The sequence below is a fragment of the Parasteatoda tepidariorum genome, chromosome 1 (genome assembly GCF_043381705.1).
Source record: "Parasteatoda tepidariorum isolate YZ-2023 chromosome 1, CAS_Ptep_4.0, whole genome shotgun sequence".
Lineage (NCBI taxonomy): Eukaryota > Metazoa > Arthropoda > Arachnida > Araneae > Theridiidae > Parasteatoda > Parasteatoda tepidariorum.
The window spans coordinates 108,223,866-108,238,422 of record NC_092204.1 but is presented as its reverse complement, the minus strand read 5'-3'; the positions used below and the strand labels follow the sequence as shown (position 1 = coordinate 108,238,422).

At 29.5% G+C, this 14,557-nt stretch overlaps 1 protein-coding gene across 2 annotated transcripts in view; it reads right to left on the bottom strand.

Annotated features, from left to right (window-relative positions):
* LOC107449318 (neural cell adhesion molecule 2) overlaps positions 1-14,557 on the bottom strand; it is a 121,829-nt gene that overhangs the window by 64,962 nt on the left and 42,310 nt on the right. Inside the window, exon 2 of one of the 2 annotated variants that reach the window (XM_071185032.1) lies at positions 5,214-5,552. In XM_071185032.1, coding sequence (XP_071041133.1) covers positions 5,214-5,552 — 339 coding nt within the window. Of the gene's footprint in view, positions 1-1,755; positions 2,095-5,213; positions 5,553-14,557 lie in introns of both variants that reach the window. The other variant, XM_071185035.1, reaches the window with a different exon arrangement.

The window sequence follows — 14,557 nt, the reverse complement described above, 5'->3', positions numbered from 1 at the left end:
CGCATAAGCTGTAAGTATATAGAACTCATAAAATCAGTTAAAAATATAGAGAAAACTTGGAAAATAGTAAAGATTATTGAAAAGAAGTAGAAAAATAAATTATTGAAAAAATTAATTTAAAAAAAAGAAAGAAAAAAAAATACAAAAAAATTAATATGCCGGAAAACAAAGCAATGAAAAGATATAATTCTGCGAAATTTCTGAGAAATCGAATTTTAAATAAAAACCTTAAATTTAAAATTTGATTGTTCAAGAGCTATTCGACAGATTTCAATTCATCAATTATTTTAAAAAATATACTAGCAAAATGTCAAATTAATATTAAGGCAGGGTTCAAACTTTGGGCAGCTCTTATGATCATATTTCTTCCGATTGCAGATAACCCCTCCCCTTATATTTTTGGGGTCAGAAATCCAAATCTGCCGAAAAAAAGATACGTTTATTCAGAGAAAAGTACATTTTGAATATTGATTTCATAACTTAAAATATCTTTTCCGTTATTTAATTAGCGCATTTATCTGAGATCACTTCCTCGGACCATTAAGATTGAGTTTTAGTAATTAAGATTTAGTATGTGAAAATCTGATCATTAGAATAAATTTTATTCAATTTGTTTTGTTTATTTGACACAAATTCTTACAGTACACAAACAGACGAATGAGATTAAGTGAAGAGTAGGAGATAACGAGCAATAAAACTGTAAAGCAACTCAACGATATTCCGAAAAGCATAAAATAATACTTAATAACAAAAGAAGAAAAACATTAATTAGAAAATATACCGCGTCCCGAAAATTTTCACGCTATGCGAACATTTGTCTAAGGTATTTAGCTTTGGATTGATAATTATTTCACCTTGGCCTCAGTTGAGCTCAAAATTCTCTCAATATGTGTTCTATATGAACATGCACCGAGGAATCAATATAGGGTTGTCTAGAATTTTTTAATATCGGTCCTATATAGGGGTAATCTCGCCATTTATGGGGCCAATATATGGCCTATATTTGCTGATTAATAAAAATAAAATATCGGGTGAATCTGATAATTACATATAGGGCGGATATTAGTTGTAAAGTGGGGGTAAAATATCCGGTAAATCGGACAATTCTATCTAGGGCAAATATTCGGGAAAATATCTGCTCTTTGAATCCTTATTGAGCCAAAATTCGTGAATACTGATCCAATGAGGTTAATAGGACTATTATTCATCTAATTCTAGATTACAGATGAAAGTTAGTCATTTTCTGTACAGAACTTAGCTCGATTAGTTTACCTTTGCTTTGTTGTCAACAAAGTTTCCCTAAATATAAATATTCACCAATTATAGTAAATACTTAGTTTTATATTACAAATTATTACCTAATTTTGCATTACATCTTTATTATTTTACATGTAATTTTATTATTTCATTTAGTTATTACATTGTCATTAGGTAATGATAAAGATGTAATAACAACTAAAAATTTATTGCAATTGTAATGTATGCAGCCAAATCTTTTTAAAAGAACGCTTATTTAGGTTCGGTTTTATTGTAAGTCAGATCTTTAAATGATGTTAGCCTTCACTTAGTATGGTAAACATTTAATATTGTCTGTTCCATCATTGTAATGAAAGAAAGTCTACTGCAGCCTTTTTAAAGCTAAGTTCTGCTAAACAGAACTTAACAATCTTATTTGGCATTGGTTTAAATATAAAACGATATTTTCAAGAATTTAGCACCCACATATCGAAGTAATTATTTAATATTGTTCATTACCTGCTACTGAAACAATGAGTGCTGAATGTTGAGTTCGTGCTTTTCTAAAATCGACTCTGCATCGATAAATGCCCTCATCCTCTAATGACACCCTATCTATTTCTAATACAGCTGGTTGAGGCACTGAACTGAAGAAAGCTCTGGACGAAAGTGCTTCGTTGGTCGCATGTCTTGCTTGACCCAGATGCCCTCTCCTGGCATCTAAACTGTAAATTGGTGTGGCAACATCGTCTTTGTACCAAAGCACTAAGTAGACTTCATCATCCATTATGGGAGATGTAATATCACATGGAAGAGACAATCGTCCACCTGCTACTGCCTGGACTGGGACAGGAATTTCTGGAATTCAAAAAATAAAAAAATTAAAGTCAGCCGCTTATTTGTGATTTATTTTTTATTAGTTTTTTTTATTGTTACACATTCATAAACATGTTTCTGTGCTTATTAAAAAGGACGGCTTGGTCTAAAAAAGCCAATACAACGCTTAGAAAAATTTGCCATAGGTTTGCAATAAAAATTATCATAGGATATTCTTATGTGGTTTTGCCTATGGTAAAATTTTTTTATGAGCATATGGCAAGTGTTTACTATATGCGTATAGCAAGTTTTCACCATACGCATAAGGTAAGTTTTTGCAATACGCATCCGGGAAAAGTATACGATAAAAGTTTACCATAGGTAAATCAACATTGGAATATCCTACGGTGTTTCTTTATATAGAAAATTTTTCCCATAAAATTGCGGTGTGCTATAGCCTTTGATTAAATTTTTCTATAAGCTATAGCAACAGTTCTTCACAGCTTTATAGAAGTTAATCATACATCTACATACATTGGGAAATTTCTACAGATGTTAATAAGAGTTATTAAATTATAGAGAGCTTTCGGGGCTTTTCACAATGAATATGATACAGAAATAGTTACAGTAAGAGAAATTAAGGTGAGATATTAAATTATTAAATATGTGATAAAAGACAACAAAAGCAAAGAACTCTAACCGGACAACACCAAGTTCAGAAATTTAGTAAAATGTTGTCGAAACTTGTAGGATATTGACTAATTTTATGAAGTTCAAAAATCGATCTAGTCAGATATTCAAAAAAATAAACTGACCGAGTGCAAAAATTAAATAAATAAAAATTTGAAAAAATTTAAAATTAGAAAAACCTTCTAAGTCTCTTTGGCGGAAAAATAATGCTCTGTAGAGGTATTGGCGTCAAACGCATGTCTCGCCGTCGACTTGTCGACAGTTGAAATTTTTGAAGTTGAAATGCTGTTTTTTTGTTGAAATAATCGAAAATAATTTTAAATAATTATACATTTTTCTAAAATCGGCGAATTTTTTTAAAAACTACTATTGCTTTTGATGTATCGTTTTATTTTCTAAATTAGAATGATTTTGTAGAATAATAAGTCTTCACAATTAGTAGTTTTAGTATCAAGTACGAAACCCTTACGTTAATTTACTCTATAAAATGTTTTAAGAAAGTTTAAAGAAGTTGTTTCACCAAGTTTGTTAAAATAATAAAACTCCATATCAATGAATTAAAGAACAATATTCGCCATACATTAAACTAAAACAGAATATCAGCGAATGTTACCATTTTCTATTTTCTGTTTTCATTGATCCAGGGAAATACACTTCCGTCCACTAGCACCATTTCATCATCAAGTCAAAACAATGGTTATTAAAACTGATTCAATTTGAAAGTAGTGTAAGTATATAGAACTCATAAAATCAGTTAAAAATATAGAGAAAACTTGGAAAATAGTAAAGATTATTGAAAAGAAGTAGAAAAATAAATTATTGAAAAAATTAATTTAAAAAAAAGAAAGAAAAAAAAATACAAAAAAATTAATATGCCGGAAAACAAAGCAATGAAAAGATATAATTCTGTGAAATTTCTGAGAAATCGAATTTTAAATAAAAACCTTAAATTTAAAATTTTATTGTTCAAGAGCTATTCGACAGATTTCAATTCATCAATTATTTTAAAAAATATACTAGCAAAATGTCAAATTAATATTAAGGCAGGGTTCAAACTTTGGGCAGCTCTTATGATCATATTTCTTCCGATTGCAGATAACCCCTCCCCTTATATTTTTGGGGTCAGAAATCCAAATCTGCCGAAAAAAAGATACGTTTATTCAGAGAAAAGTACATTTTGAATATTGATTTCATAACTTAAAATATCTTTTCCGTTATTTAATTAGCGCATTTATCTGAGATCACTTCCTCGGACCATTAAGATTGAGTTTTAGTAATTAAGATTTAGTATGTGAAAATCTGATCATTAGAATAAATTTTATTCAATTTGTTTTGTTTATTTGACACAAATTCTTACAGTACACAAACAGACGAATGAGATTAAGTGAAGAGTAGGAGATAACGAGCAATAAAACTGTAAAGCAACTCAACGATATTCCGAAAAGCATAAAATAATACTTAATAACAAAAGAAGAAAAACATTAATTAGAAAATATACCGCGTCCCGAAAATTTTCACGCTATGCGAACATTTGTCTAAGGTATTTAGCTTTGGATTGATAATTATTTCACCTTGGCCTCAGTTGAGCTCAAAATTCTCTCAATATGTGTTCTATATGAACATGCACCGAGGAATCAATATAGGGTTGTCTAGAATTTTTTAATATTGGTCCTATATAGGGGTAATCTCGCCCTTTATGGGGCCAATATATGGCCTATATTGGCTGATTAATGAAAATAAAATATCGGGTAAATCTGATAATTCTATATAGGGCGGATATTAGTTGTAAAGTGGGGGTAAAATATCCGGTAAATAGGACAATTCTATCTAGGGCTAATATCGGGAAAATAACGGCTCTTTGAATCCTTATTGAGCCAAAATTCGTGAATACTGATCCAATATTGTTAATAACACTATTATTCATCTAATTCTAGATTGCGGATAAAAGTTAGTCATTTTTTGTACAGAGCTTAGCTAGATTAGTTTACCTTTGCTTTGTTGTCAGCAAAGTTTCCCCCAATATAAATATTCACCAATTATAGTAAATACTTAGTTTTATATTACTAATTATTACCTCATTTTGCATTACATCTCTATTATTTAACATGTAATTTTATTATTTCATTTAGTTATTACATTGTCATTAGGTAATGATAAAGATATAATAACAACTAAAAATTTATTGCAATTGTAATGTATGCAGCCAAATCTTTTTAAAAGAACGCTTATTTAGGTTCGGTTTTATTGTAAGTCAGATCTTTAAATGATGTTAGCCTTCACTTAGTATGGTAAACATTTAATATTGTCTGTTCCATCATTGTAATGAAAGAAAGTCTACTGCAGCCTTTTTAAAGCTAAGTTCTGCTAAACAGAACTTAACAATCTTATTTGGCATTGGTTTAAATATAAAACGATATTTTCAAGAATTTAGCACCCACATATCGAAGTAATTATTTAATATTGTTCATTACCTGCTACTGAAACAATGAGTGCTGAATGTTGCGTTCGTGCTTTTCTAAAATCGACTCTGCATCGATAAATGCCCTCATCCTCTAATGACACCCTATCTATTTCTAATACAGCTGGTTGAGGCACTGAACTGAAGAAAGCTCTGGACGAAAGTGCTTCGTTGGTCGCATGTCTTGCTTGACCCAGATGCCCTCTCCTGGCATCTAAACTGTAAATTGGTGTGGCAACATCGTCTTTGTACCAAAGCACTAAGTAAACTTCATCATCCATTATGGGAGATGTAATATCACATGGAAGAGACAATCGTCCACCTGCTACTGCCTGGACTGGGACAGGAATTTCTGGAATTCAAAAAATAAAAAAATTAAAGTCAGCCGCTTATTTGTGATTTATTTTTTATTAGTTTTTTTTATTGTTACACATTCATAAACATGTTTCTGTGCTTATTAAAAAGGACGGTTTGGTCTAAAAAAAGCCAATACAACGCTTAGAAAAATTTGCCATAGGTTTGCAATAAAAATTACCACAGGATATTCTTATGCGGTTTTGCCTATAGTAAAATTTTTTATGAGCATATGGCAAGTGTTTACTATTTGCGTATAGCAAGTTTTTACCATACGCGTAAGGTAAGTTTTTGCAATACGTATACGGGAAAAGTATACGATAAAAGTTTACCATAGGTAAATCAACATTGGAATATCCTATGGTGTTTCTTTATATGGAAAATTTTTCCCATGAAATTGCGGTGTGTTATAGCCTTCGATTAATTTTTCTATAAGCTATAGCAACAGTTCTTCACAGCTTTGTAGAAGTTAATCATATAACTACATACATTGGGAAATTTCTACTGATATTAATAAGAGTTATTAAATTATAGAGAGCTTTCGGGGCTTTTCACAATGAATATGATACAGAAATAGTTACAGTAAGAGAAATTAAGGTGAGATATTAAATTATTAAATATATGACAAAAGACAACAAAAGCAAAGAACTCTTACCGGACAATACCAAGTCCAGAAATTTAGTAAAATGTTGTCGAAACTAGTAGGATATTGACTAACTTTAAGAAGTTCAAAAATCGATCCANACACCCTATCTATTTCTAATACAGCTGGTTGAGGCACTGAACTGAAGAAAGCTCTGGACGAAAGTGCTTCGTTGGTCGCATGTCTTGCTTGACCCAGATGCCCTCTCCTGGCATCTAAACTGTAAATTGGTGTGGCAACATCGTCTTTGTACCAAAGCACTAAGTAAACTTCATCATCCATTATGGGAGATGTAATATCACATGGAAGAGACAATCGTCCACCTGCTACTGCCTGGACTGGGACAGGAATTTCTGAAATTCAAAAAATAAATAAATAAATGTCAGCCGCTTATTTGGGATTTATTTTTTATTAGTTTTTTTTATTGTTACACATTCATAAACATGTTTCTGTGCTTATTAAAAAGGACGGTTTGGTCTAAAAAAAGCCAATACAACGCTTAGAAAAATTTGCCATAGGTTTGCAATAAAAATTACCACAGGATATTCTTATGCGGTTTTGCCTATAGTAAAATTTTTTATGAGCATATGGCAAGTGTTTACTATTTGCGTATAGCAAGTTTTTACCATACGCGTAAGGTAAGTTTTTGCAATACGTATACGGGAAAAGTATACGATAAAAGTTTACCATAGGTAAATCAACATTGGAATATCCTACGGTGTTTCTTTATATAGAAAATTTTTCCCATAAAATTGCGGTGTGCTATAGCCTTTGATTAAATTTTTCTATAAGCTATAGCAACAGTTCTTCACAGCTTTATAGAAGTTAATCATACATCTACATACATTGGGAAATTTCTACAGATGTTAATAAGAGTTATTAAATTATAGAGAGCTTTCGGGGCTTTTCACAATGAATATGATACAGAAATAGTTACAGTAAGAGAAATTAAGGTGAGATATTAAATTATTAAATATGTGATAAAAGACAACAAAAGCAAAGAACTCTAACCGGACAACACCAAGTTCAGAAATTTAGTAAAATGTTGTCGAAACTTGTAGGATATTGACTAATTTTATGAAGTTCAAAAATCGATCTAGTCAGATATTCAAAAAAATAAACTGACCGAGTGCAAAAATTAAATAAATAAAAATTTGAAAAAATTTAAAATTAGAAAAACCTTCTAAGTCTCTTTGGCGGAAAAATAATGCTCTGTAGAGGTATTGGCGTCAAACGCATGTCTCGCCGTCGACTTGTCGACAGTTGAAATTTTTGAAGTTGAAATGCTGTTTTTTTGTTGAAATAATCGAAAATAATTTTAAATAATTATACATTTTTCTAAAATCGGCGAATTTTTTTAAAAACTACTATTGCTTTTGATGTATCGTTTTATTTTCTAAATTAGAATGATTTTGTAGAATAATAAGTCTTCACAATTAGTAGTTTTAGTATCAAGTACGAAACCCTTACGTTAATTTACTCTATAAAATGTTTTAAGAAAGTTTAAAGAAGTTGTTTCACCAAGTTTGTTAAAATAATAAAACTCCATATCAATGAATTAAAGAACAATATTCGCCATACATTAAACTAAAACAGAATATCAGCGAATGTTACCATTTTCTATTTTCTGTTTTCATTGATCCAGGGAAATACACTTCCGTCCACTAGCACCATTTCATCATCAAGTCAAAACAATGGTTATTAAAACTGATTCAATTTGAAAGTAGTTCTGTACTTTCATATTAATCAAATCGAATAATGACTTTCAAATGTATTGATTTCTTTCCAAAATGTCTTTTTTAGTTCAAATGAAATGATCTATTGCTGTATTACAAATACGTATTTGAATTAAAATAAATAAATATTTGTTCTTCAATAAGGCTTACATTGAAATTTTTGAGATTTATTTATTTTATTTATTGAGAATTTTCATTTCAGCTTTAGTTATAACTCTCTGAATTGTAATAAAAGACTCTTTAACAAGTTATAAAATTTGTTTAAACTAGAAGCAAAGCTTTTCCACAATGGTATCGAACAGTGGGACTAATGTAGGCAAAGATAGCCTTTTTCTTAAAAACAAAATAGCGAAAAAACTAAATAAATTTGTTATTCTCGATATAAATCGGAATATAGGTAGTCCTTCAATTTATTATTATTAAAAATACACTTTATGAAATAAAATTTATATTAAATATAGTTTTTTGACAAATTTGAAATCTTCCCTTATGAATTATTACACTGTATTAAATATATCTCCACTTTATAAGTGCAAATATTTGAATATAATTTAAATTATTTGAATTTAATAAGAATACTCGCCATTGTTTAATGCTCTTAAAAATTAGGGAGAGAAAAAAATAAATTCATCGAACAAAATGCTAAAGTCATAAAATTAAAATGCATTACAAATTATTTTATGTTAAAACAAAAAGTTTGTTTAAAGAAACAGGTAAACAATCAACGCAGAATTGTAATAAAATATTTATTTTAGGAACATAATTAAAATTAATAAATCATATTATGGAAGGGAAGTAACGTTACATTAATTAAATTCGGCTTGAAACTTTAAGAATGACATAGCATTTCATGGCATTATATATTCTAACGCATTGTGTACAAAATAAAAATTCCTAAATCCCTTTTTAATTGAAATAATATTTCAGAAGGAATTTCTGAAGTGACTAGGTTTATTTTTTTTCTGATAGTAATTAGAAAAGAAAGCGACTTCGGAAAAGCGTTCTGAAAAAAAAATGAACACAATTTCGGATGGAAAGAGTTTATATTCGGAGAGAATCTTTCATAAAAATAAATGTCCTGTTGGAAATTTGAAAATAAATTATACTTTTTGTTTACATTAAATTAACACTGCAAGTAACGGAAAGTGACTGTATGTTTTAAAACTGTTATTAATTGGAAGGTAAAATTATTATTTTTAACTTGGAAAGGATGCAATGTATCTGAGTTACTTAACTGAGTTGATCTTCTTTAATTATACTTGTATCAAAGATTTAATCTATTTATTTTAATTTTGGAGAATTGAATTCCGGCTTTCGTAATTAAACTAGACTCTACATGAATCATATCGCTCAACTTATACGATTTCTTTTTTTTCGAATTAGCTTTTCATAATGATTCAAAAATATCAATTATATTTATGTTTTGAAATATTTATCATTCATGTGACAGTAAATAGGTAAAAAGCAATGAAAAATAATGCATATAGAATAAAAAAAAGTTACTGAAAATCTGCAGTACCTGATATATAGTAAATATAGACAAATTTAAAACGAAAATATGCTGAGGTTTGTTTTAATTATAATGCGTCATGAACTTGTTATTTGAAAACAAAGTGCTCTTAATTATGTCTGGAATTTAAGTTTTAGACAAAATAATTACGGAACAATATTTTTTTGAAAAAAAAATCATGTAAAATCATGTTATTTGAATAGCTTTTTTGTGTTACTAAAAATCAATTTTTTTTTTTGCTGCGAAATGTACTTTTATCTTGTATTTTTGTAAAAAAAAGAAGAAAAAAATTAAAGTTTCATTATAACGCTTCCCTGATGATGTATTTTAAAAATTATCTCTTATTTTAGAATTTTTTAAAGTAATTCATTTTTAAATAGTCAAATACAAATGACACATAAGTTGTTTTTAGAAATATAATGTTCGCAAAGAAGTTTTTAACAGTAAAATCACTATACATGTCAAATATTTGTTTTTCCGGCTTTGTAATCAAATTTAATATTAATGCTTTAGGACTGAAAAATTAATGTAGTAGTACACAAAAAGATTTTCATGGTCCCAAATGATGAAATTTTTCTTCCTGTGTTGACGACGACAAGCTGTAACAAATTGAACTATGAACTAGGCAGAAATGAAATTTTAAAAACGAACCATAAACAAACAAACAGTTTCATTTTTCATCATTTCTCCGTTTATTTACGTATGTCACATGGTACTTTAGTGCTATATTTTAATTTCATTGATGATTAACAACACATTTGTTGCTGATGCACGTGAAGAAGTGTTCATAGTTATTTTCTTGCCTGATTTTCCCCAAATGCCATTTACTTGTTTCATCAAATATGATTAAAAAAAAGAGTAAAAAATATTATATCACAAACTGATTACTAACCAATCTTTTCTGACAGAAAATTTGGACGACCCGCCAGCCCGTGGTAGGCACTACAGGTAAAACTTTCTCCATAATGATTACGCGTTAGCATATAAAGTGGAAAATAACAGAATCGAAATAAATGACAACATGCATTATTTTCTTATGATACTATATCACTAACAAGTAATAAATCTAAGTGAATTATTGTGAGTTGTTTAAGATTTTCTCAGAACAATCATCGCTATAATTCATAATGTAAGATTTTTTTCAATAACTAAATATACTATAAATTAGGAACCATCTACCGTTACAACTTACTTCAAAATTTATTCAATGCCATTACCATCAGATAAACCAAGCACGTTATAAGAAATGGGGAAAAAAGTAATGAGGAGCAACTTTTCCCGCAAAAACACGTGGCTGGCTACTGAGACGATTCTCCATCCCACGCGCAGGCGCATGATTGTCTTCCCTATTCTATCGACAAATTTCACGCTGGCGTGAGATCGGCAGAGAATGGTTCAATAGTTTAGATGGGAGAGAGAGGCGTTTTAATGAAACTACAGAAGGATAGAATCAACAGAGATGACTCAGAAATACTTCCAAAAGATAGTCAGTTATAATGTATATTTTTCAAGGACGAGACAGCAACAATGAGACGCTCCCTCACTGTTTGGGGACAGTGCACAAATTCACTACAAATGCGTCTACTTTTTAAAAAAAACAATTAAATAAACAATAATATGTTAAAGTTTATGAGAATGTAATTGTGCAACATAAAAACAAAGGAGATTTTTACGGTGGTTGTGAAAAAAAATCATCTGCCAAAGTTTCGCTATTTCCATAAATACAACTCTCAGCATTATGATTGTGGACAATAAGAATTTCTAAAGAGTAAAATAATTTTGTTTCGAAAAAGAACTTCGCCGGCTGAATTTATTGATTGTATTTTTCCACATTATTTACCCTATTGTTATCTGTCTTTTAATTTTAATCTTTGTTATTGTTAAGATATTTTTTTAACTCTTGTTATGGATGGCTGATCGTGCAAAGCTAAGAGTGGTGGCGCTAGTGGTTAAATTGCTCTTTCCAGTCTTCCGGGTTACTGCTTCCGATATAATTTTACGCCGCAGATTGAAAAAACGCGCCATCATATTATTACATCATATCTTTTGCTGTATTTCACATGTACCGAGTTCTTTCTTTCGGCCTTTAAACTTCAGCATTATCATATTAATATTATAATCATTAGAATATTTTCTAATTAGGCTAACTTAAAAAGATATTTTTAAGGATATTTTGGCGACATTTTATTAAATGTAGCCAAATAAGGGATAAAATACAAAACATGGCAAACCTTAAGAATTATTCACAATGAGATATTAACTTTCCAAAATTTTTTTTGGCCTTACGACCTCTGAGAATCAATACATTTCTGAAAGCTCTTATGAATGGTACAATTATGTTTAGATTTGAACCCAAATTACAGTAACAAAACTGCATAGAATATTAGGCTTGTTCACACATCGCCTCGTAGTCATAACATAAGCGGAGGGATACACCGGAAATTTTCTAAATTTCTTCCGGTATAAGGACGCTTGTTATTGTTTACATTAGGCCACCCATCCATAACATAACTTCTCACTTTCGTTATATGTTTACCATTTTTCCTAAACAAAAGGGAAAAAAAATTAATCAGTATACATCGTGTGCATCATATATCATTGCAAACAATACATAAAAATACTTTTTATATAAACGTTTTAATTTTGTTTTGCATAACAAAAAAGGGAAGAAAAAAACTATGATGTGTTACTAGTTTTCTGAGAAACAAAGTGTTTAATGCGAAAACAATATATTGTAATACATTTTAAATGTAAACAGTGTTGTAAGTGATTAAAAGTATATTGTTTCCTTACTTTATTGTTTAGTTCTTAATAGAAATTCATATTAATGAATACACCCTCAAGGCATAAAATTTATTCATCTTATGATCCTATTTATTATGTTTTGACTAATTTCCGTACGAATAAACTAGTGTTTAATGTATCGATTTTTTTTAAGCAGAAAACTTATAACTTAACTAAACTTAACTAAAGCAGAAAACTTTTAGATTAAAAAAAGAGAATGAATTTTTATCTAGCAGAAACATTTGAATTTTATTTTTTGATCACAGTTACAAAAATTAATTAACTAAAAAAAACATATACCACTATCCAGTTATAGCAAGATTAGTTGGTTTATTCTTATATAACGTGTATTCCCCAAAATACCTCCATTTTTATATGGGAAAATTTAAAATCTCTGTTAATCCGATGTGCAGCTCGCAAAATGAGAAACAAACCACCATGAATAACTTTTTATCTAATGAGCGGATATTCACGTTCTAGGACTCAATCTAAATGGTTCGGGGGGTGATTTCAAATATGCTAATTATTTAGTGCAGACGGTATTTTAAGTTTCGAAATCAGGCACAAAAACGTACTTTCTCAGAATAAACGTACTTTTATCTCGACGGATTTAAATTTTTGAGCCTTGAAAAATATAGGGGGGTACTGCAACCAAATAAATATGGCCCCAATAGTTTGGCTAGGAGAACGGTTTAAAATTTGGACCCATTAATGTTAATTTTACTTTTTGCTTCCTTTACTTTTTGCTTGATCTCGAGAAATTTCGAAACGAATTGAAATTTTTTTACACACAGTTAAAAATTGCGTTTATCCGAACATAATTACAAGTAAAAAAATAACTTTAATAAGTATTTATCATCTCTTATTATTCTACTTAATGATAGTCGAAAAAACTTTGAATTGTTAGGTATGCAAATTTTTACATCATCTTAAAGAATGAAATTTACATGGCAAAAAACAAATTTTTAGCAAAGTAGCTTCTGAGAAAATGAATTTTAAACACCTGGCTTTTTTGAAATTCAATTTCTCAGGAACTATTCAACCAATTTTGCTAAAATTTTGTATTTTAAAATCTAAAATTATAATCTTTTAAATGATACAAAAATTTGTAAACCTTACATTTCATTATTTTTTAGACCATTATTAAATGAAATAATAAAAAATAATAAATAATCAATAAAAGTTTTTTTTACATAAAATTATCTTTGGATAAGCAAATTTTATAGTTGTGTGCAATTTTTTTTTAATTCGCTTAAAAAGGACTCGAGATATAGCGAAATACGCGGAAAAAAATTAACATTTAAGGGTTCAAACTTCCCGGATTGCGGCTACGCCCCAAATCTTGGGGGTCAGAAATCCCAATCCGTTGAAAAAAAGATATGTTTATCCAGAGAAAGTATGTTTCTATGTCTGATTTCGTAATTTGAAATATCGTTTGCACTTATTAGTTAACATATTTCTAGTCACCCCCTCGAACCATTAAGAATGAGTCCTAGAACGTGAAAATCATTATATCAAAAGTTATTCAGAGTTTTTTTCAGAGAGATTTTTTTTTATTTTGAGCACTGTACATGAAATTTTGTATAGTTGCTATCTGCATATTTGTTTTGGAAGTTATTACTATGAATATTCAATCTTTTATCTAGCTCAAATATCATCGTAGCAAATTACTACTCTGCTATGACCACTGTGAGAGCACATTTCATTGCTGCTTTCTCACCACAAAGGAATTAAGCGCAAATCCAAAGTTTTGCATCTTTCTGAAATGATAACATGTTTAAATTTCAACTAGAGATACGCAAATGATGCAAATATAAGTTACAACTGCGCATGTTGTGAGTAAATGGTGCAACTAAGATTTATTTCCATTGAAATTTCAAACTACTTTTAATCTAAACAAAATAGAAGACTAAGTTGATATGAGCAATTTTCAAGCCGTCTCCTTACATTGGTAATTTTACCCCTTTTCCTCCATTTTGAATCAGCGGGTAACTTCTGTTAACCGTATCAGAAGCGGACGAACTCCGGAACATCGAAATAATAAGATTATATAGGTAACTAAAAGAAAACAAAAATATTTTTAATTCTAAATAGATAAAACTTCTTTGAAAAAGAAACGCGGTAAAAAGCAGCAGAAATTTCAAAAAAATTAGCAATAAAGGAAACGAAGGAAATAAAAATAAAAATATGACCACCGAAGCCGACGTCTTCAGGGGGTTCCGGCCCCGGTAGCCATAAAACAAAACCATTTCTAATTGAGGAAGAAGCAAATGCTTAAATTAGCTCCCTCAGTACCCCGATGGTTTTGTATAGATGTCCAGGAAAAAACA